The sequence below is a fragment of the Cicer arietinum genome, chromosome 3 (genome assembly GCF_000331145.2).
Source record: "Cicer arietinum cultivar CDC Frontier isolate Library 1 chromosome 3, Cicar.CDCFrontier_v2.0, whole genome shotgun sequence".
NCBI lineage: Eukaryota > Viridiplantae > Streptophyta > Magnoliopsida > Fabales > Fabaceae > Cicer > Cicer arietinum.
This window is the reverse complement of record NC_021162.2, coordinates 65,766,614-65,790,349: the sequence shown is the minus strand read 5'-3', so window position 1 is coordinate 65,790,349 and position 23,736 is coordinate 65,766,614. Positions and strand designations below refer to the sequence as shown.

Here is a 23,736-nt window from a genome sequence, read left to right as displayed (position 1 = left end):
ATATATATATATATATATATATATATATATATATATATATATTACAAATATTTGTTTGGTTTCTTTTATGCATGATTTATAAATATTCATCAATGACAGATATTTATCATGTGATTTTTTATATATCAATAACAAATTTTTGTCTTGTGATTTTTTATTTTATCACTAATAAATATTTATATTATATTTTTTAAGTATCACTTATAAATATCAATCTCACATTATTTTAATATTTGTCTCATATGTTTTGTATCAATGATAAATAAGAATTTTTTTGATAAAGACTAAAAACGAAATTTAATTTTTTTAGAGATAAAAACTTATTTCATCCTTAATTAAATTAAATATAATATAATATTTTTCATGTTGTAGTATTATTTAATACTTATTCAAAAAGACAAATAGTGTTTTTATTTTTATAAATAAAATCAGAAAAAAGGTACCGTTAATGTTTCTAGTGATTCTATATAATATATTACTTTTTGAATTAAAATATTTTTTTAAATAAAATACATTAGAATACTTTTTAACAAAATATATATTTTTTAGGAAAAAAATTAACTATGCGCACGTGTTTAAGAATGACAAAATTTTAGCACGTAATCCTACGATTATACTCATATCTCCATATTTTATGCAAAATACTTATTTTATCCTTTTCACTTTTTTTTTTTCTATCCACACATGTGTTTCAAATAATTTAAATTTTGTTTATCAAAATATTTGATGTGCTTTAAAATATTTGAATTTTGTGTAAAAAAAAATATCCCAAGTTTTCCATAATGTATTTATATATTGAAAAGTTTTAAAATATATTTTTAAAAATAAAAATGTGTTTCGAAAACATGTAAAAAAAATTTAAGTTTGACTTTGACTTAAAAACAAATAAAGTTTGACTTAAAAAAAGAAAGTAATATTGCATTTTTATTCAAATATTGGGGTATAAGATAAAATTTTCTAAGATTGATTAGTTTTTTAAAATTCAGTCATAAAAAGTTTTCATTTTAAAATATTAATAAATTAATATATGTTGTACATTGATATATCTATTTTTTATTTATATTGATTTTAATTTGTGATTTTAAAAATATATGATAAATAATTTTAAATTAAATATATAAAATATAAATTAAAATAAATTTATTGTCATTATGGATTAATAAAAGTAACAAAAATATTATTACTTTTTAATATAATATAAATAATATTATTGATTTTATATTTTTTTTTATCTTATAAGAGATGATAAATTCTACGTAATTAACTAACACAATTATGTGAGATTACACACTCCACCCGAGACAAAACGTTCAACCTATTTATCAGTTAAACTAAGACTTAAAGATTATCTATCGTGCAAATTTTTTCTAACAACATCATTATATATAAATTTCAATTTTTTAATCATATTTTATGATAAAATTCTCAGTCCTTTTCATATGTATATCATATAAACCCTACACCTTAAATCCTAAATCATAAAAGTTTTATCAAAAAGTTGATGAAAATTTGTAAATCACAAAAATAAAATCAATTTTATGTAAAATTTATATAATACTTCAAGTTTTGTTTTAATTATATATACATATTGTTTTATATTATTATGTTTTTGTGTTTTATTATTATTAATATCACTCTGCTTTGAAGTATTATTATTATTGTTATTATTTTAATTAATTTTATTGTGCTTGTTATTATTAATGTTAATAATTAATTATTATTATAATTAAAATCAGCGTGCAAATGGACATACCACTTTTCTAAATAAGAATAGTATAACTAGAAATTACAAAACTTTATTTGATTATTTAAAAAAATTGATTATTTTGATTGAAAAGAAAATGATAAAATTATAATTAAAAATATTTAATCAAGGTAAAGTTGAAAGAAAAATGTGTTACACCCCAAAGTTCGTATTCCTTGTATATAAATATAAATATATAAAATGATTTAATTTGTTTAGATGGGTGTAAAAATAATTTAAGCATGTCTCTGTTTGAGTTACTCTTTATACATTTTTTATCAGATATTTTAGAAATTAACCTAAAATTTATTTTTAAATAAATTTTACATTATTAACGCATATAACCTCAATTAAAGAAAATCAATTATTTCATTCAATAAAAGTTAAATAAAATAGTTTAAATTAAATGTAAAATTGAAAACTTAAAAAAAATGTACGACGAGTGTGCAGTTAATCATTAACACTGTACATTGTTGTTTGGGTTTTAGAAAGTAGTCATTGATTTCTGTAGTTTTAAATGGCATGTGATGTAACGTGAAAAAGACACTAAAAGAATAGGTCATTGATCTACATAATTTTAGAAGATATAATGTAAAAATCCATTAAACTTTGGTGCTGGGGTAGTGTTTCATTATTTTATGCGATTTTAAATAATATTATATATATATATATATATATATATATATATATATATATATAGAGAAACAAAGAAAAAAAATCAAAAATATAGAAAATTCCAAATTGAATCCCTGCTGCAATGATTCGTCGGCAAATTTTATGGCGTAAGTTTTATGATTGTCACAGAGCGCAATATTTGTAGGCAGAGTGAAGTCACATATCTGGATAAGCACAGTTTTATTTACTAATATAAAAATAATTGGAATTAATATTTTAATTTTTAAATTTTGGCGCGGTTGCATATCTGTTTCTCACAGTTTAATTATGACAAATTGAATATTGCTGTATTGAGTATAATATTAATATTGTATTTACTTTATCAGTTTCTGTTTGTTGATATGATTTTTAATATTTTTACTCTATCAATTTTTATTTGTTAATTTGATTTCTGATGTTTGTGACTTAATATATGATTGTATATTTTGAAAAATTTATTAAATGATAATTTATTTTTCTTTTGAAATTATAAATATATATAAAAGTGTTGTTTTTCTCATAATATAAACTCAACAATTATTTTTTATTTCTCTTTAAATACTACATTCTATCGTACTTTAATTTGTAATAAAAGTATTTTAAATTTAATTATTTTAAAAACTATATTTTGAATAAATACAAATTATTTTATGTATCTTTTATATTATAAATTGACTTTAAAAATAATAATATTTATATTTTTTTATATATAAATTTTTAAGTCATAATTCATGACATGTTAATTTAAAATACTTTTAAACATGCCGTAGTGCCTTATTGTCACACGTTTAAAGTTGAATATTCTTCAAAATATAAATTAAATATTTTTTTATTAATAATATTAATTTATCTTATTTTATCAAACATAATTATTCTTAATTTGTATAATTATAATTTTATTTTAACAAAATAATTAAATACAAAAAATGCATCTGGCTATTTTATATATATATAGTATCACAATTCTTCTTGTATTATGTAAGTAATGCATGCTTTATCGGTAAGAGGTAGACTGACATGATCATGTGTGATAGAGAAGATAACTAAATATTTATTTTAAGTATTTAAAATTTTTAGATTGATAATTTAATTATCATTTTCTATCAAGTGAGATAATCTTATATATCAATTATTTAAAAAAATTGAAAAATAAATATTATATATTTAATAAATTTTTTTTGTTTATTATGTAGAGACTTATAATGAAGATATTACTGTCTCTAAGAAACGTATTAAGTGTTATGACTTTAAAGATTTAATATCCTATTGATATTAATTCCAAAGTCATAGTTTATATGTTTATAAGATTTAATTGTACTTTGTAATTCAAGACCAACATTAGTGATTGATATTTGACATAAATTGGCGGTATACTTAACAATATCGATGTTGAGAGATCTTTTGATACCTTTAATTAGTGGGAGAATATATATAATAAGTCATGACCACTTTATATATTTTGAGAATTTTCATATAAATTATCGATAATATTGTTAATGAGATTGTCACATATCACCAACCATGGATAAGCACATCATTCAAAATACAAGGAATAAGTGTAAAACATACTGACGTATTCACATATATTCAATTGTCAAAAAAATTTACTAGTGATTAGTTTTTAGATTTTTAGTAAAAATATAATACAAATTTATCAAATTGTCATTTGAATGTCAAATATTTAACTTTCGATATTAAATATTTTTTTTATTAAAATAAAAGTATCCTACGAATAGTAATGTTAAAAAAACAGTTAATTTTAGTTTATACTAATGATTAATATTTTTTGTGTGGCAAGTGTGAGTTATAAGTGTCACATTATTTAAAAAAGTTATGGTTGAACAATATATTAATGAAATAATCCATAAATTCATTGTTTTAAAATTTTAAATTAAGATGTGAAGTTCAACTCACTTTATTTATGTGATTACTTTTAATTCAATATAGATGATCCTCAAACTCCTTTTATGATCCAAAATATTTGAGACCATTTACACTCTATTAGAACACTATGTGTGGATCTTGTTATTTGCCATATGCATTCGTCGTTGGGGTACCTATTTATCTATCTTCATCGTAGGGAGAACCTTTGCTTTATGAGTGGAATGAAGCTGTGCAAGTTTGATACACATACCTTCAAAGCAATCAAAAACAAATCTTTATGGTTAGACTATAGAGTCGTGATATTTTTTATTGATACGATTACTTGCAGCCTCAAAGAAGGCTACTTTTTTTGTACATTAAGATTTTTTTGTAAGATAGAATAAAATAAGAAAAATTTTAATGAGTATTTTAAAAGTGTGTTGGATTCATTAAAAAATAAGCAACGTGATAAAATAACTTTTATTCCATCTTATTTAATTTAGAAACAGATCATAAGATTGAACAAAATAAAAAATAAGTAACTGAACAATAAAATTGGACAAAATAAATAATAAGTGACTCAACAGTAATAAAAATTGTTGTTCGTAAACCATTAAAAATACAAAATTACTATTTTTATTTTCTACCAAAAAAATATTATTTTTTTACTATCCCTCCATTTATCTCTCCCTCTCTCTATTTATCACTCTTTCTTTCTATTGTACTATGTCTCTCTTCCTATCTCATGTCTCTCTCTCCCCCTTATCTCTATTTCTCTCTATTGTCTCATGTTTCTCTTTCTCTCTCATGTCTTTCTATCCCTCTTATCTCTCTTTATTGCCACATCTCTCAAATTCTCTCTATACTCTCTCGTGTCTCTCTCCCTCTCTTCTATCTCATATCTCTCCATCTTCTCTCTCTTACTCTCTATACTCTCTCGTACATCTCTATTCCTCTCTCTTCTTTCTCTCCCTCCCTCCCTCTAATATTTTATATTTCTCTACTATCTTATGTCTCTCTATATCTCTTACTCTCTTTTGTCTTTATCTAATTCTTATCTCTCTCTCATTTTATATTTAATATATATCTCTCTCTTTAAATCATTTTTTCTCCTCCCTTTCATCTACAAATATTTGCATTCATCAACACACACACATATGTATAAGTTAAATAAGTTTTCATTTTGAAATTTCGGTTTTAGTTCCGATTCAAAAATTACATTTTTTAGTTTACATAAAATTTTCTTGCAAGTAGTGTTAGTTTTTAGTAGAAAGAAACATATTTTATTGTCCTTAAATTTTTAAATTTTTGAATGTTTTTTGCAAGAATGTTTAAAACATTATTAAAGTTTTCTTCATAAAAATTTAAGATTTTTTAACTTGTGATGAATTGAATATAAATTTTTTAAATGTCATAAACCCATGATAAGAGTAAAGAAAAGATAGATCTAGAAATTGAGTTTTGAATTTATTTTTTGTGGAAAAACTTTTTACAATGTTGTAAACATGTCGATAAAAAACTCACTAAAAAATATATAGTGACATTCTAACAAGGACTAAAAATGATTGCATAATAATTTAGTAAGGACTAAAACGTGTTAATTATTTTTACAAAGATTAAAAACAAAATTTTATAGAGACTAAAAATTTTTTTAACCGTATATATATATAAAAAAGTATAATAGTAAAAATTATATTATTTTATTAAGTACAGAAACATATCAAACAAGATGCAATGCAAAATTATTTGTCATATGCATCGATCATTAAACACAATAGAGTACGAAATATTGTCATATATAATTTTGTATTGTTCTATCTCGTATTTACTACTTTGTGAATCAAACATCCCATAAGAGTATTATTTAAGAGACTAAAATAACAATTTTGAATATTCAAATACATTGAAAATTGAACAATGGGCATTTGTTAACAAGAACTTAGAAAATATAACATAATCTTACTAAAAAATGTTCCAAGGAAACAAAAATGGAAGTATTACTTTGAAAACAACAAATTTCAAATTTTTAAATAGTTGAAAACATAAATTTCAATATATTTTTATTTAAATATTCATATTTTTGTTTTTTTAAAGACAAAATACTTTTGCGATCTTTTAAGTTACACAAAAATAATATATTAGTTTTTTTTAATAAGTTTATTTTTTATCTTTTTTTTAGTGTCAAATTTATTCTTTATGTTTGTGAATGTTTACATCGGTGATTTTAATTTCAAACAAGCAAACTTAAAATTCAAAATTATCTTAATTTTTTCAATAAACTCGTATAGTTCTTAAGGAGTTTTTATTGCAACAATTATAAGAACAAATACCCTCAATCAACTTTTAGAAAAATAATTAAGCAAGAGATTATTCGAGTTAGATACATTTTAAAGTTATTGAAATTAAACGCGAAATTATGTTAATCTATATCATAAAATTATATGAAAAATTATTATGTTTTTTAATATCACATAATAACAAAACTCGTAGCTTATATGAAAAATTATTATGTTTTTTAATATCACATAATAACAAAACTCATAGCTTAGTTTTAAAAATATCTAACTAAAAATAATTGATATAAAATTTTAACTAAAAATAGTTCAATATTATAATTTTTGAAAGAAAAAAAGAACTAACTTAATACAAAAATAAAGTTAACCGATCAATATGATATTTTTACTAACTTATTTAATAACGTATTCTGCCTTTTTATTAATTAGTATCATTTGAGATTAAATACATAACATTAGGGCGTGTAAACAACCTAAAAGCTTCTTTATTATAAAGGCCAATTCTATTTATTCTCATTCTTTAAATCTATAGTCCACCTAATATATACGGAAACCTAAGATCTATTTTAATATAAATTTTATTAAAATTTATGGTAGTATTTTAATAAAATAAGTTTTTAGATGTGTTTAAAATATAAATATATTTATGAGATTAATATACATGATTTTGTATAATGTTTTCAAAATGATAATAAAGTTAATTGATTTAATATTTATCAAAAGACAATGTTAATTTTATAAAATATTTTATTAGATATAGTTTTGAAAATATTAAAATATTTTTAGATATAATATTTTTATTAGATATAATATTTTTAGATGTGGTCCAAAACAATTGTACAATTATTTTGTAGTCTTACCTTTGGATAGGACAAGATGTTTTGTAGAATAAAGTTGGCTACATCACAACATCAGCATATCTATTGATGAAAGCATTTTGGACGCATTTAGGTTTAATGACAATAATTTATCACTAGTACTTATAGCCTATACTCATTTATGGAACTATCTATGAAATCTCAGTTCCACTATTGATTGATTGTCTTGCTAAGTAATTTCACCAAAAATGTGATGATAATATATCATAAAGGAGGCTGAAATTTCTTTCATAATTATTTTAAGATACATGGATAAATACAATTTTGTGAACTTATGTGTCGTCATTTGAACATTTAATTCCCACAATATGTAAAAGATTTTGATTTCCTATTTCATATGTTTTAATTTCCACTTCTTCAATTGGAAGAAATATGTATAACTTTTTATTTTGTCCTTTTTTTATTCAATACTATTTAAGTGAGATTAAAGAAGGTAAATAATAGCTTCTTTATTGTTCCGCTGATTTATTATTTTGGGTGCCAGCAAAATAATTTAAATCATCTCTTTTTATTTTGTTATTATTTTTACATATTTAAAGAGAGATAGATAAGATTGAGTAAAACTAATTAAGTCGGTCGAAATATGAAGTTAATTTTGCTTTATATATCTAATAATTACACTATGGTTCAATTCTGTGGATATTATTCAGTTTTGTTGTGCCCTAAAAATACTTTGACGTTGATTTTATTTTTTATTTATTTATTTTTATTACACAAATTCTTCTATAACTACATTTTTTAAAATAATTGAAAACTATTAGTAAATTTGTATTGAACGTAATTGAGAAACTAATTAATCTACACTAACCATGTATACCATTTTCTCTAAAAATTGCACCGCTGAGTTTTTTAACTTAATTTCCAAACAAGTCATTTGTATTTTTTTTTAAAAAAAACGTCATTTATCTTTATAATCAATGTCAACGTTGAATCTTTAGTGATTTTTATTTCAAAACTGTAAAATATAACTCTATTTTGAACTTACTTTAAATATAATTTGTTATTATATGTTTAATTTTAAATTATGGTGCAATTGTGGTCCATTAAACTGTAAACCATAATTATTTATTTTATTCTAAAATGACATTTGAGTTTCAAAAAAAAGGCAAAATAACACTACAATTTCAAAGTAAATACGCGGTATAAAATACATTTTAAAAGAATGTAAAAAATGCCTATTTCAAGGGGAATAAAAATACTAAAAAAAAAATACTATTTTCCACGATTTTAGAAGAAAAATAAGTAAAGGTACAAATTTTTTGTCATTAAGGATGATAAATGACAGATTTTTTTTTTAATCTAAAAAATACAAAAGAGATGTTTGAAAAGTTATATTTTCCCAAATAACTCCTGATTATAGTTGTCAAAATAAATTAGTCAAAACCGTTTGACTAAAAAAAATGTAAGAATCTCTACAATGCATTTTATTCCTTTATTGTATACGAAAATATATTATTATCTTTTCTATATTTGAACGAAATACAAATAATTATTATTCTATATTTTCAAAAATTTAATATGTAAATTCTTAATTTTATTTTTAAAAGTAAAAAAATTTATTTGAATGTTAAATTTCTGAAAAGTAATTTTTTTTTAAAATTTAAAAGAATTTTGAACCTTTGGATGAAAGTGACATTTTTGAAATACAATTTTTTCAAAATTTTTTAAAAAAAATCTGAAACTTTAAATAAATGTAAAACTTCCAAAATGTAAATTTTTCAAAAGTTTAAAAGAATTTCAAAACTTTGGATGATTCTGAAACTTTTGAAATGTAAATTTTTCAAAAGTTTAAAAGAATTTTGAAACTTTAGATAAATGTGAAATTTTCAAAGTGCAATTTTTCTAAAATTTTTAAAAAAGTCGAAACTTTGGATGAATGTAAAATTTCTTAAATGCAATTTTTCCAAAAGTTTAATAAAAATTTGGATGAACGTGAAACTTCTAAAATACGATTTTTTTAATAATTTTTATAAAAAATTTCAAAAATTTGGAAGAATGTGATACTTCATAAATACAATTTTTTCAACAAAAAATAAATTAAAAAATTTTAAGAATTTAAAATTGTAAAACATTAATAATTTTTAAAATTTTGAACATCAAATAGCAAGAGGTAAAATAGTAGATGGAGAGAGGTGAGAGAATGGATGATAGATTTTTCAAAATGTAAGATTTAATAACAAGATTTTTTGTATCTTTAAATTAAATAGTAAGGAAATTAGTTTATAACTGCAAGATTTCAATAAAATAAAAATGTTAAATATGTTTTTAATCTTTTAAATATATTATTTTTTATTTTTATTTTTAATATTTTAAAAAATCTCTTCAAACTTTAGAAATTCTAAATTTTCTGTTATTAATTATAATATATGTTTTTTTATAAAAGTTCACTTCATATGTTTTAAATGACATTTTTTAATCACATATCATTCATGAGACTTTAAAGTATTATCAATTTAATAGTTTACCTATTTAATCTTAAATTTGTATTAATTTATAACTTTCAAATTAAGGATTAAAATTTAAATTAAAAATTAATAATTAAGTTATTAAGTTAATAATATTTTAAAATATTAACAATGACATATTATAAAAAAAATTAATTAGAACATTTATAAAAAAATAGATTAAAGTTGGTAGCTGAAAATTTAAAATAATTTTTTAGAGAGATTAAAAATAAAATTGATACATTTAAAAAACTAAAAACATATTTTACTCAAAATATAAAGAACCAACGTCGAAACTTAAAAAATATATACATGTGCAATTGTTAATTTTATATATCGAACTTTATTTTGCTACTAACAGTTAATATTTATTTAATAAATAAACAGGTTTTTATATAGCTATATTATATACATTTATTAAATATTTATTAAAAAGTAGTTAAATATTTTCTATCAATAATTAATAATAATTTTATTTATTTATTTATTTATTTGTTAAATACTTGATGTGTGCTAGGTAGCCACATTTTACCTTTGATACACAAACATTTGTTATTGAAATTTATTATTTTTGTAACAGATTATAGTTATATTACGAATATATAATATTTATATTATAAAACTTATACTAATTTGTAATTAAGAATATAAAAACATTTTTGATTAATATAATCTAAATTTATTTTATTTGGTCAAACAATACATTTAAATAAATATTAAGTTTTTAAAAAATTTAACTACAAAATTGATATTAATTAGTTATAAAAAACTAGAACATTCCATATTTGAACTATCATTCAAGTTTAAGTTATAAAATATTATTCTCTTTGACCATTACAAAAAGTATTCAAATGTAAAAAATGCTAAAACAAACTTATTTTTCACGAAAAGTATTGTTTTTTGACCAAATATAATGAAAGTATATTTACAAAATAAAATTCAATCTAAAAAGAATTTTGTAAACTTTAATTAATTTCGTTTCCACCATTGTTTATTTTTCCACAAAACATTTCATTTCGTGCATTTAATTTTCACCATTCGACTTCTCCCAAAGGGCCACTTTGGAGTTTCATTTTATCAATACACATTACCATGTACTTTCATTCCTTCATCCAATTATATTCTGCCACGTCACTTTATGTCTGGCAAACAGCGTTACTCCGTGTGGTGAATAGCATCTGATAATTTCCAAACCCACGTAAAGACATAGATAGATTCATATACGAAGAAAAAATAACTCTGTCTCTCTTTCTCTCTCATACTTTCTCTCTCCTAAAGTACAGTTGAAGAAGCTTTGGTTTGGGGAAGCTTCATGGATTTCGACTCAAACTGAAAAGCTCACAACCCATTTCAGGTTTCTTTCATTTCTCACCTTTGCATCTCAATTATTCAACCTTTACTTTCGGAACTCGCGCCCTAATTTTTTTTATTCTCACCCCTTTTTTGAACCATCTGATCTGATCTGTGTATGCATATTCTCTGTTTTCTCTCTCTCAGATTTAAGTAATAAAATTTACATTTTTAGTTTTTTTTTTCTTCATTTTTTGTTGTCCTTCCGCATGTTTTTTTTTCCTTCTAATAATCTAAAGTTTATGCCCGAGTAAGAATGTTATGGCTCATTTCTAGGAACTCAATTTTGGTTTATTTTAAAAATTGTTATTGTTATTTTTTGTTTTTGTTTGAACATTTTGTCTAGATTTTCGTTGTTGTTTTGCTTTTGTTTTTCCTAATATTTCATTTTCTGAATCCAGATTTGTTTGCATGTTACAGAAATTGTGTTGTACTAACAAGTGTTGACTCCGAAGCTTGTCTCTTTCAGCTCCGGGTACTGTGGTGTTTTTGTTTTTAGTTTGTCTTATCTGACACTCAATTGATTTCTTTTGAACATTCCAACCAAAGCTATATAAGTTGTTAGCCTCTTCTTTTGTTATTGTTTGGTGGACTTGTGTACACAATTGTTGGGTGCCAAACTAGGGGGAAGGTTGTTATTAGAAGAGATAGTGTTTGTACTGCTTTGAAATTGTACAATGGAACATAATTTGGGTCAAGAACCTGCATCAGGTTCCTTTGATAAGTCTAGGGTTTTAAATGTTAAGCCGTTGAGGACTCTTGTTCCCGTGTTCCCTTCACCGTCTAATCTATCTTCATCTTCAACTCCCCAAGGTGGTGCTCCTTTTGTTTGTGCTTCCCCTTCTGGTCCTTTCCCATCTGGAGTTGCACCCTTTTACCCTTTCTTTGTGTCACCCGAATCTCAGAGGCTTTCTGAACAAAATGCACCAAACCCAACCCCTCAACGTGCCACACCAATTTCTGCTGCTGTTCCGATTAATTCGTTTAGGACACCAACCGGGACGACAAATGGAGATGTGGGCGGTTCGTCCCGCAGGAATAGCCGGACGCGTAGTGGACAGCTCATTGAGGAAGAAGTTGATGAAATTGATGTAGAAGATGGAACTGGAGATGGGGGTTCAAAGCACAAGAAGAGGGGAAGAAAACGACGTGCTAGCGGTGTTGGTACCAGTAGTGGTTTGGTTGTTGTTGATGTTGATCTAGATGTAGTGGCTAACGAAATTCTCCAATCAATTAATCCCATGGTTTTTGATGTAATAAATCATCCTGATGGTAGCAAGGACTCTGTGACATATACACTTATGATATATGAAGTGTTGCGAAGAAAGCTTGGACAAATTGAAGAGTCAACAAAAGATGCTCATACTGGAGCAAAGCGGCCTGATTTGAAGGCAGGAACAGTTATGATGAGTAAAGGGGTTAGGAGTAACAGCAAGAAAAGGATTGGAGTTGTGCCTGGTGTTGAGATTGGGGATATTTTCTTCTTCCGATTTGAAATGTGCTTAGTGGGACTACATTCACCTTCTATGGCAGGAATCGATTACCTGGGTTCCAAAGCAAGTCAAGAGGAAGAGCCATTAGCTGTTAGTATTGTCTCATCTGGAGGATATGAAGATAATACAGACGACGGGGATGTGTTGATCTACAGTGGCCAAGGTGGAGTTAATCGTGACAAGGGAGCAAGTGATCAAAAGCTTGAAAGGGGTAATCTTGCTTTGGAGAAGAGCATGCATAGAGGTAATGATGTGAGAGTTATTAGGGGTTTGAAAGATGTAATGCATCCAACTGGGAAGGTATACGTCTATGACGGTATTTACAAGATTCAGGATTCATGGGTGGAGAAAGCAAAGTCTGGTTTCAATGTATTTAAGTATAAATTAGTAAGGAGTCCCGGGCAGGCTGATGCATATGTGATATGGAAAAACATTCAACAATGGACCGATAAGTCAGCTTCAAGAACAGGGGTTATATTGCCCGATCTTACTTCCGGGGCTGAAAAAGTACCTGTTTGTCTTGTGAACGATGTTGATAACGAGAAAGGCCCTGCATATTTCACTTACAGCCCTACTCTCAAGAATTTGAAGGCAGTTGCTCCTGTGGAATCTTCCGCTGGATGTTCTTGTGTTAGTGGATGTCAAGCTGGCAATTATAACTGTCCATGCATTCAAAATAATGGAGGTCATCTCCCGTATTCTGCAGCTGGGTTACTTGCGGACCTAAAATCTGTGGTACATGAGTGTGGTCCTTCCTGTCAGTGTCCCCCTACTTGCCGAAACCGTGTTTCCCAAGTTGGCATGAAATTTCGTTTGGAGGTTTTCAGAACCAAGAATAAAGGTTGGGGTCTAAGATCATGGGACGCTATTCGTGCTGGAACTTTTATATGCGAGTATGCAGGGGAAGTCATAGATAATGCTAGAGCTGAGATACTTGGCAGTGAAAACGAAGACGAGTACATTTTTGATTCTACACGCATTTATCAGCAGCTGGAAGTTTTTCCTGGTGACAATGAAGCTCCAAAGATCCCATCCCCGCTTTATATAACAGCAAAAAATGAAGGGAATGTTGCTCGGTTTATGAATCACAGCTGCTCTCCTAATGTACTGTGGCGTCCGGTTGTACGAGAAAATAAGAATGAATCGGATCTCCACATTGCTTTCTTTGCAATTAGACACATCCCTCCTATGATGGAGTTAACTTATGATTATGGGATAAATCTTCCTCTCAAAGCCGGTCAGAAGAAAAAGAAATGCTTATGTGGATCTGTGAAATGCAGGGGATACTTTTGTTAATTGTACTCAAGTATAAGGTATGTTTCCAGTTTTCGAAATTATTATCTTATTTATCCACGACTATTACTCATGTTGTTTATTTATCAGTCTCTACTTTTGTAAGTTGGCCAACTTTTAAACAGAAGAAAAGTAGTTATATTGCTTTGCTACTATTCCCTCCTTTGGTCCCTTTATCATTGATATACATCTGATACCGCATGGTTAATTATTATTTTTAAAGTAAAAATACTATACAATACAAGTGTTTTTCGAAGCAAAGGAAACTATAGACCAAGTTATCAAGAGAGATTTAGAGATAAATGATCTATCTATGTAACTCCTAGACCCTAGTGAGAAAATGCTTGGTTGTTGTTGTATTGAAAACAATATATAACATACAGTATTTATTTTAATCTCAAAACTGTGATGGCCATATTTTTGTAATTATCTAAATTTAAGTTCATGTTTCGAAAACGTTTCTTTGGCCATGAACTAACCATCTAACATGTTCCCTATGTATGAGCTTTTTGAACTGAAATATATACAATGAACATGCTCATTGTACATTATAGTAAAATATAAGCTTTTCTTAACTCAAAAATAGGGGCATCAAGACTTGAACTTGAACATCTATGCTGTAGTTTATGCTTTGACCAAACCTTGGTAATGAAGAGTCAATTATTAGTTAAGAAGGCTTGTTGGTTTATTAAAATATTAAAAATATTTTTTATTTCAAAGCTATAAAACAAGTTGCTTGTCATTATCTAGTTGATCCACATTGTTAAACAATAAGTCAATAATTAACTAAATCGTTACTAAAACTATGTTTTGGGCCTTTCTGTCCCGGTAATAACATAACTGTTCAGAATTCAGATAATTCTGATTGCCACTTTGTTTTCAAAGATTTGTATGGAAAAGATTACAAGCGAACAATAAGGCATTGTTTACTGTAAGAAAATACCGTGTATTCATTTTTTTAAATGTGTGTTCATTTTATCTTGATGAGAGATTCTTGATGAAATGTAGATGCATTTTTGGAAATAATGAAAACAGTTTATGACATTTTCATTATTTTTAAAAATGTAAACAATATTTCACTTCAAAAGTCTCGTGTTTAAAAGTAAAATTAACACAAATTTTAAGATATTAAAATAGGATATATTTTTACAAAGTAAACATATTACCAATTATTTTTTGTTTTTCCTATGCAAATCTTGAAAACAGGTAATAATAGATTGAAAACAATGCAACAGTTTTGTAATTAAAAATGATTTTAGCCTATCTAATGTGGTAATAGCATACCTATTGAGAAAATTCTGATTGCACATGATTGGTGGACAAAGTTTCAAAACAAATGAAAAATCTCATTGGTTGTTGTTTCTTTACAGCTCTAGTTATGTGAATGAGACAGCAGCAGGAAGAGATTATTTAGAAAGAAGTTAGCAGATAAACTTTTCCTTTTGGCAGTTCTAGTAGTTTTTCTAGTTTTGCTAATGCGGTTTAAGTTATAAAAAAGTTAACCGTAATTCTGTAAGACTCATTTTGTACAAGTTGTTTCCTCAGCTTGCTGTTATTTTCTCTCGGGATGGATTTTGAGTAGTGTTTTTAGTCCATTCAGTGAGGATGAACTTAACATGTAGAATCAAATATTTAGTTTGTTGCCATCATTTTCAGAAATCATCCTAAATTTTTTTTCTTATATGCTTGGGTTCTGTGTGAGCTAGTTTAAAAATAATGTTTTGAACCATAGGTCTTGAATGGATTTCTTGCTGTTACTCAGCCGTCCGATTTTGATCAACGATTGAGATCGCTTCACAATTAAATTGGCAGTATGATATGAACCATCCCATCTAAAATCAACGACTGAGATACAAAAATGTGATTTTGAAATTAATAATAAATAAAGTTTTTAAATGTATTACTCCTTCATCTCACAATTAGCATGTTTTAGTAAAAAATATATATAATTTAAAATAAATATTATTTATAATTTTTAATATAATTTTAATTTTTTTTCTTTCTATATTACACTTTAATAATTATTATATATTGTATTAATAATAATAATAAAAAACTTATTAATAGTTAAGATGAATAATTTATTAATTTTTTTTAATTATTATATTTTTTAATAAGTGTGCGTAACAAATTTAAATGAAATTCATCATAAGATAGAAGTATATAACAACTAATTTAGTATTTTTCAAATTAATAATTATGCTTTTCAAAATTAATACATTTTTGTTGAAGAGAGCCGAGCATTAAAAACATTATTGGCTCGATCTTTTATGGCGTGCGGTGTTGTTTATGGCTGTGGATCTGCTAGATAGACGACAGTACCTAATAACAGAGGGAGACAATATAATTAATCCAAATATTTTCATATATATAAAATACACGTTTGGATGATTAATTTGAATGTATAAAATATATTTTTGTATTAGTTAATTTAGATAAAATTTAAAGATTTTTAAGAAAATTTAAGGTGAACAAAGAATTTTTTTATAATTAATTGAAAACAATGGCTACTCAATTCTCAAAGGTGGTCCTGGATCCATCTAGCGCAAACTCATGGCCTTCATTGACAATTTATGTGCCTTGTGCGATATTTCATACAATTTTTTTTTTAAATCTTACTAATCATATATATAATAAGTGAACATTTTAAATTTCAAATCAAAAGTACAACAGAAATCTAACAAAATCAGTTATACAATGTATCTATCAATATAAACATTGCTTATTTTTTTTTTTATTAATTCAAACATCTTTTATTATATTCTTTTGTATAATATAAAAGAAATTTTGGGGTCTAATGCAGAAGATTTGACTCATCTAAAGTGAACCATTCACTTTAGATAATAAAATGAGTAATATCAGACATTGATGATCAAATAAATGATTGATATTATGTGTACACACGTATGACCAATTATGAGTGATATAATATCAATTATTGAACCACTTACTTTATCAACTTATCACTTTAAATAAGTTAAATTCCTTGTGCATTTGCACACCTTGCATATACTAAGGATGCCACTGCGTTCACCCTTTCATCCTTCGATTCCATTTTTATTTTTTCGCTTTCGTATGTTGTGGAAGAGCTTGAATTTTTGTGCACTTTTATGTGGTTTTTTTGGTTCCTTGAATAAAAATTCTATTTTTCAACAAAATACATACCGTTACAGCAAAAACTTTTTTGTTTGGTGATTATTTCCACTTTTTTTCTGGATACAAAAGAGGACCAAAATCCAAACGAGAAAAAAAAAAAAAAAGAGAAATTAAAAACTTAAATACACACTCTTAGGCATGTATGTCCTGAAAATATCATCGAGAAGAAGTTGCTTAAGTTCACTAGGAGGAGGCTCTAGAATAACAAGGATCAAAGAATCAAAAGTAAGACTAAAGTTAGCCAGCCATTATGTGTTTTGTTGCATTCATGCCATGTATGAGTAGATTGAATGTGTCAATCTTTCTAAAGAAACTCTTTAATACGCTAAGTTAGAGGATATGTGTTCCACTTGAAATTGCACTTGTTTGTGACCATGTCAATGAGCACATTTGAGTCGTTTTTCACAATAAAGTGAGATATACCTTCAATACCACGCCATGACAAGTATGGGGTACATACCTCACATCTTGACATGCAAGATATCACACACTTCAATCTTTTGCCTAAACCCCTTGATCCATCTACCATCTAGGTCACAAAGTAACCTGACACACCTCGCAAAGTCGCCATACTCCTTACACACTAAGTCATAGTTAAGTTTCATTCAACCATGTTGTGACCTCTTCCATCCAATATAGATAGTGTTATGATTATGATGAGAGCTCTGGACATGAATGTTAGTACTTTCAACGGTAGGGTTGATAGGCCGTTGAAACCATTCTTTGAAAATTGCTTTATTTCTCCAATTCTACATATGCCAACAGGTTATCATGAAAGTTGATTGCCACCAATTGATGTTGAGATGATTTAAGACTCAATCCCTGCAATTAAAAGAGAAAACGCGAGTTATTAAATTTAGAGGGACAAGTCTAACCCATACTTGTTTTGAAAAATTGCAGTCACAAAGAACATGGAGAATAATCTCGTTGTCAATCTCACAACAAAGGCATAAAGGAGATATGTCCATTCCCACCTACTTCGATAATTGGCCAGAATACACTCATGGGCTACCAGTCACATGAAAGTTTGTATCATGTGAGGGCCTTTCCAATTCCAATGTACTTTTAGATTCCCCTCCATACTCTTAGAGTTCTTAGAAATCATATTGTAGGCACTTTGCACAGTATAATGATGGGTACTAGTGCCTCCCCAACCTAAAGTGTTTGGTCTATCTTCTTCATTGGAAACTGAGAGAGCTATGATCTTGTTAGTAATGTTAGTCGACATATTATCAAAAAGAAAATTAAAATTCTAGTTACTTTCGTCATCAGTCATATCTTTAATTGTGAGAGAAGACATAAATGTATTTCTCCAAGAATGTTGACAATCAACTTATATAAGACATCTTGCAGCCTACATGGTTTACCAATGCTAATAGTCTTGGAAGGTATTTGGGCGCCACCATTGTCACATGGAGAAACCAAATAACTCATTTTAGCAATATTGTGAACAAGATTCAAAATAAGTTGAGTGGTTGGAAACAAAAGTGTTTAACTTTAGCTAGTAGAAACACTCTCTCAAAGTATTATCACATGCAATACGTGAAGCTTCCAACGACCCTCTTTATTGAAGTGGAAAAGATTCAACAAAGTTTTTTTTTGAGGTGATACTGATAATGGTTTTAAACCCCATTTAATCAATTGAGATGTGTGTTGCTTATCTGAAAAAGATGGTGGTTTGAGCTTTAAACATCAACAAAATATGAATGAGACCTTTCTTATGAAGATGCTTTGAAATCTCACTGTTAGTCCAAATGACCTTTGGTGTAAGGTGCTTCACGGTGAATATGGCAAGAACAATTATATGTTTGATTCTATTAGTTTTCAATCTTATGACTCTCCTATATCGAGAATACTTGTAGGGGTTTGGAACAAATTTCAAAAAAATATGATGCAATAAATTAGAGACGATAACCGTACCAACTTTTTATTGCACAATTGGGGTCCAGCAACCCCCATTTCATAAATGTTGTTAATTTGTCTTTGGTTGACCGGTTACATTTCCATTTTATTCTTTTGGTGTGTAAAAATTTATTACTAAAGAAATGTTTTGGTGCTTTAAAAAAAAATTAGTGTCCGAATCCTTTAAATTGTTGCTTAGTGTTCTTTAGTTCCATTTCTAATGCGTTAAACTAACCTTCAGCTCGACTTAGGAAGTAATTTGTTCCTTAATTTTAACTGAAAAATAATCCTTCAAATTTTAAAATCTCACAAAATATTTCTCATAACTAAATTTTTGATTTATTTCTATTGAAGTATTATGTCGAATAATGAATTGATACGTATTTGAGTATAGCAGTACATATTTTTTTGGGAAATCAGACCTTTTCCATTTTAAGTTTTATATTTTGAAATAATACTTTAATAACATGAAAAATAAATTAATCAGATATAATCAACGATTGCACCTATGCACTGTTATACCATCGTATAACTTGTGAATTCATTATTCCACTTAACACATATATAGAAATAATCTCAAATTTATTGGTGATGAAATTTTAAGAAATTTTAAAAATCAAATAACTATATTTTTTAATTTAAAAATAGAAGACAAAAATAATGTAAATCAATAAAAATAATAAATTAAAAGTCTATTTAAACTTTATTTTTAATCAAAAGTTTTTCTATCAATTTTATCTTCATCTAATTTTTTTACAATATTTTTATAATTTTATTATTTTTTATCAATTAAAGAATTTAACTTTTTACAACTATCGAATAAAAGTTTAGAATGATCATTGTTAATAAATTTGAAACTAATTATGTAATATGATCGCTATTATTATCTCTTACCTTTATTTACATCAGTATTTTACTTTTTTCAATAAAAAGAAGTTATTTAAGATTAATTTTTAGTTTGATATCACCTTTCTAAGTTATTTTTTGTTTTATCTAACTAAGATATTCTATGTATATTTAATTTTTTAATTTTTTTTCTCCGTAATTTCTTCTTTTGGTGATATATTTTGTTCAAACTTGTTATTTTTAATCCTTTAATTTTTTTACATTTGTAATTTATTATATTTATATATATTTTGTTGTTTTATATTGTAAATGAGTAATATAAATTTATTCATAAATTCTTTTTTTTTTTAATTTTTGTTGTTGTTTTAGAAGAAATAATAAATTTCATTGTATCTAATTCACACAACTACAAAGTCCTATATTTAAACTCAAAATAAAACGTTCAACTTCACGATATATTAATTTATCATTTAAATTAAGATTTAATATTCATCTTTTAAGTTTTAACCACTAAAAATGGCAAGGAACTCATTTAATATAATTTTATGAATTTGAATAAAAATAAATATATATTTTTTAATCAATGAACAATGATAGAACCTGAGAGATACAAAATATGTCGGATAAAATGCCAAGTCATTTGTACATGTTAATGAAAAAAAAGAATTGTTAGAAAATAGTTGTACCTGCGAGAAAACCGGTGGTGTTGAAAAGATCGTTAGAGCAGTGCTAGTTTCATGGAGAGAAAGAAGAGAGAGAGAGAGACGATGGTGTAGGAAAAAAAATGACATTGTAAAAAAGAAAAAAAGACAAAAAAGAAAGTGAGAAGGGAAATTGAATTCCCTTCTTCTTCTTCTACCACGGCAAATTGGTCTCGCCCCTTTAAGGGTGAGGGAAGAAAATAACAAAAACAACAATCTTTAATGCAAATAACATCAACAACAACACATATGTGGAATTTTGCAAACTAAAAGAGACAGACATCATTGCAGAAGGAACATAGTTAATAGTTTTATTTTATTATTATTAGGCCATTATGAGCACCAACAACAATAACCATAATAATAATGTGGCCTCTTCTCCCTCCCCTTCTGTGCCTGTCTCACTGGAGGAACCTTCCAATGGTAAAACCAAAAGGCTCTATCAACTTTGGAAAGGAAACAATGTACACTTTTCTTCCTTTTCTTTTCTTTTCTTTTCTTTTCTTTTTCTTATTGTTTTTTTTTTTATTTTTTATAGACCCTTTTTAGTATTTCTCATGCTTTTTGTTTTTCTTTTATCAAAATCAAAACTTTTGGTGTATTGGTTCTATTCCCATGTTATAAAAAAATGAGGGTAAAAATGAAAAGAAAAAAAAACTTTCTAGTGTTTTGAGGTTATTGGGTTGAAAAACATAGTTTGAGGTATTCGATTGTCTATAGGGTGAAAAGATGAAATATTGTGATGCTGGAAATGAAGATGTTTGGTATTTGATATGCACTTTGAGTGAATACAGAAATGTATTTGGGGGTTGGGTAGCTCAACTAGTTCGAGCTAAAGATCGAAGAAACTAGAGGAGTTAAAGAACCATGGTGAGAAAATACCAATATAACAATTAATATACTAATATTCTGTGATCCAAAAAAATATAGAAATGTATTTGTGTCCTTATTTATTAGAATTTTTGAGTTTTTATGAGTGAGTGATGATTTAAGTCCTTCAAGGTAATTTTTGTTGATCAGAATAAAAAAAAAGGGAGGAAATTGGGGGATATGGATTAGTGAAAGATGTTGGATTTGGTATTTGATGAGGATGGATAAGTTGAAGTGCTTTGACAGTAGGTACAAGTGTGATGAACACTGATTATTTACCCTAGTGCTGAAATGATTGGTTTACATAGGATGAAAGGGAAAATTGACAGTTCTAATTGAACAAAGCAAAATCAATTTGGAGATTTACTTTCCTTAGGAAGCTTGGTATTTTTTCCTTCTTTATTAGGAATAAAACTAGTAGATGCACTTGCTCCTTACTTGTAAATTTCAATGTGAACTATCATGTGATTTTGTGAATGGTAAACTATCATGTAAACTGATTTGTTATATTTTCCATTTCAGAAATTTCTATTTGGTGGAAGATTAGTCTTCGGTCAGGATGCATCATCGCTTTTTTTGACATCGTTCCTGATCGGAGGTCCGGCAATAACATTCTGCATAAGAATGCTAATAATAATGACAGAAGAATATACTCTTTTTAACCACCTTGTACTTATTGGAGGAGTAGTCCTCACAATTTTGGTTGGTAAAGTTATAAAAAATTTCCTTTATCAATAATAATAAGTACTTGTAGCTCTGTCATGATATTTTTAACATATGTTTCAATGATTAAACGCAGGATTTTACGTTTCTGTTCATGACATCTGGTAGAGATCCAGGAATTATCCCCAGGAGTTCTCAACTTCCTGAATCAGATGAATCCTTTTGCATAAACACACCATCTATGGAGTGGGTTAACAATAAAACCCCTAATCTCAAACTACCTAGAGTGAAGGATGTGAAAGTCAATGGCCATACGGTGAAAGTGAAATTTTGTGATACTTGCTTGCTCTATCGTCCACCACGCGCTTCCCATTGCTCTATTTGCAATAACTGTGTGCAGAAGTTTGATCATCATTGCCCTTGGGTTGGTCAGTGTATTGGATCAGTAAGTTTTTTTTATAGACAGATGTTTGCACATTAGCTGTTATGAAAATAATACATTAGTTTCTGATAATGCAAAAACCTTCATCTGTTCCTACTAAACCAAGTTTCAAAAAAAGGTTTGCAATCACCATTATAGTCACAACTGTTGCATGATTGTAAGAATTTTGCTTCCTTTGAGAGAGGAATCTTATGTCCATTCAGCATTTGAGATTTTGATGTCTCAGCTGCTATTTAAAACATTGTGCTTACAGAATTTTAGGAAAGAGAAGTAGTTTTTGGTATGATCTAGAATCCTTAGTACTATACTACAGTTAGATTCCACTTATCTTCATCTTTCTTTTGTAGAATCTAACACATTTCTTTCTCTTATCATGTTACTTTCAGCGTAACTATCCATTCTTCATATTGTTCATATCATCATCAACCTTGTTGTGCATATACGTCTTCTCGTTTTCTTGGGTTACCATTCTTCGACAACAAGGTACCATGTGGTCAATCATGTCACGCGATGTTCTATCAGTTGCTCTCATTGCATATTGCTTCATAGCAGTTTGGTTTGTTGGTGGTCTAACAGTCTTCCATCTTTACTTGATTTCCACCAACCAGGTATTCTCTTTCTGTTTTGAATTCCTTAATTCGTTTTCTTGTATAATCTAAAAATGAGCCTTTAATTTTGGTGCTTAGTGTATGCATACCTTTAAATTTGACCTTATATGTGTTTATTATTATGCAAAGTTCCACGTGATATATCAGAATCACACTCACCTTATTGCTTTTGTTGCAGACAACTTATGAGAATTTTCGGTATCGCTACGATAAGAAGGAAAATCCATTTACAAAGGGAATAGTGGAAAATTTCAAAGAACTTTCATGTTCTAAGATTCCAAGTCCATTGATCAATTTCAGAGAATGGGTGGCAGAAGAGGATGATATTCAAGATGAATCCTTTACTTCGGATCTTGAAAAAGGTTTTATAAGCTCAAAACAAAAGTTTGACATGGACATGGGAATATACAGCAAGGACGGTATGCGAGTTCCTGGTATTTTACAGGATTTGGATTACAACGGCATTGAGGATCATCCTAAGAAGACGACGAAGGCAGGAGCAAAAGATGGAACGTTTGATATTTTTGTTCCTGCT

At 26.9% G+C, this 23,736-nt stretch overlaps 2 protein-coding genes across 3 annotated transcripts in view; both read left to right on the top strand.

Moving 5' to 3' along the window:
* Positions 1–11,076: 11,076 nt before the first annotated feature.
* LOC101495955 (histone-lysine N-methyltransferase, H3 lysine-9 specific SUVH1-like) lies at positions 11,077–15,694 on the top strand. 2 transcript variants are annotated; one of them, XM_004493246.4, is made up of 3 exons: positions 11,077–11,231; positions 11,648–14,033; positions 15,384–15,694. In XM_004493246.4, exon 2 carries the CDS (start codon positions 11,905–11,907, stop codon positions 14,014–14,016), a length of 2,112 nt encoding a protein of 703 aa, XP_004493303.1. In that variant the 5' UTR covers positions 11,077–11,231; positions 11,648–11,904; the 3' UTR covers positions 14,017–14,033; positions 15,384–15,694. The 2 variants fall into 2 exon arrangements, with proteins under 2 accessions (XP_004493303.1, XP_012569236.1); XM_012713782.3 differs by having other exon boundaries at positions 11,086–11,231; positions 11,629–14,033.
* A 4,920-nt stretch (positions 15,695–20,614) lies between these two features.
* The window catches only part of LOC101495200 (probable protein S-acyltransferase 1), a 3,682-nt gene continuing 560 nt past the window's right edge, over positions 20,615–23,736 (top strand). Inside the window, exons 1-5 of the mRNA XM_073365844.1 lie at positions 20,615–21,082; positions 22,011–22,190; positions 22,288–22,596; positions 22,980–23,201; positions 23,380–23,736. Coding sequence (XP_073221945.1) covers positions 20,954–21,082; positions 22,011–22,190; positions 22,288–22,596; positions 22,980–23,201; positions 23,380–23,736 — 1,197 coding nt within the window. The 5' untranslated portion in view covers positions 20,615–20,953. The remainder of the gene's footprint in view (positions 21,083–22,010; positions 22,191–22,287; positions 22,597–22,979; positions 23,202–23,379) is intronic.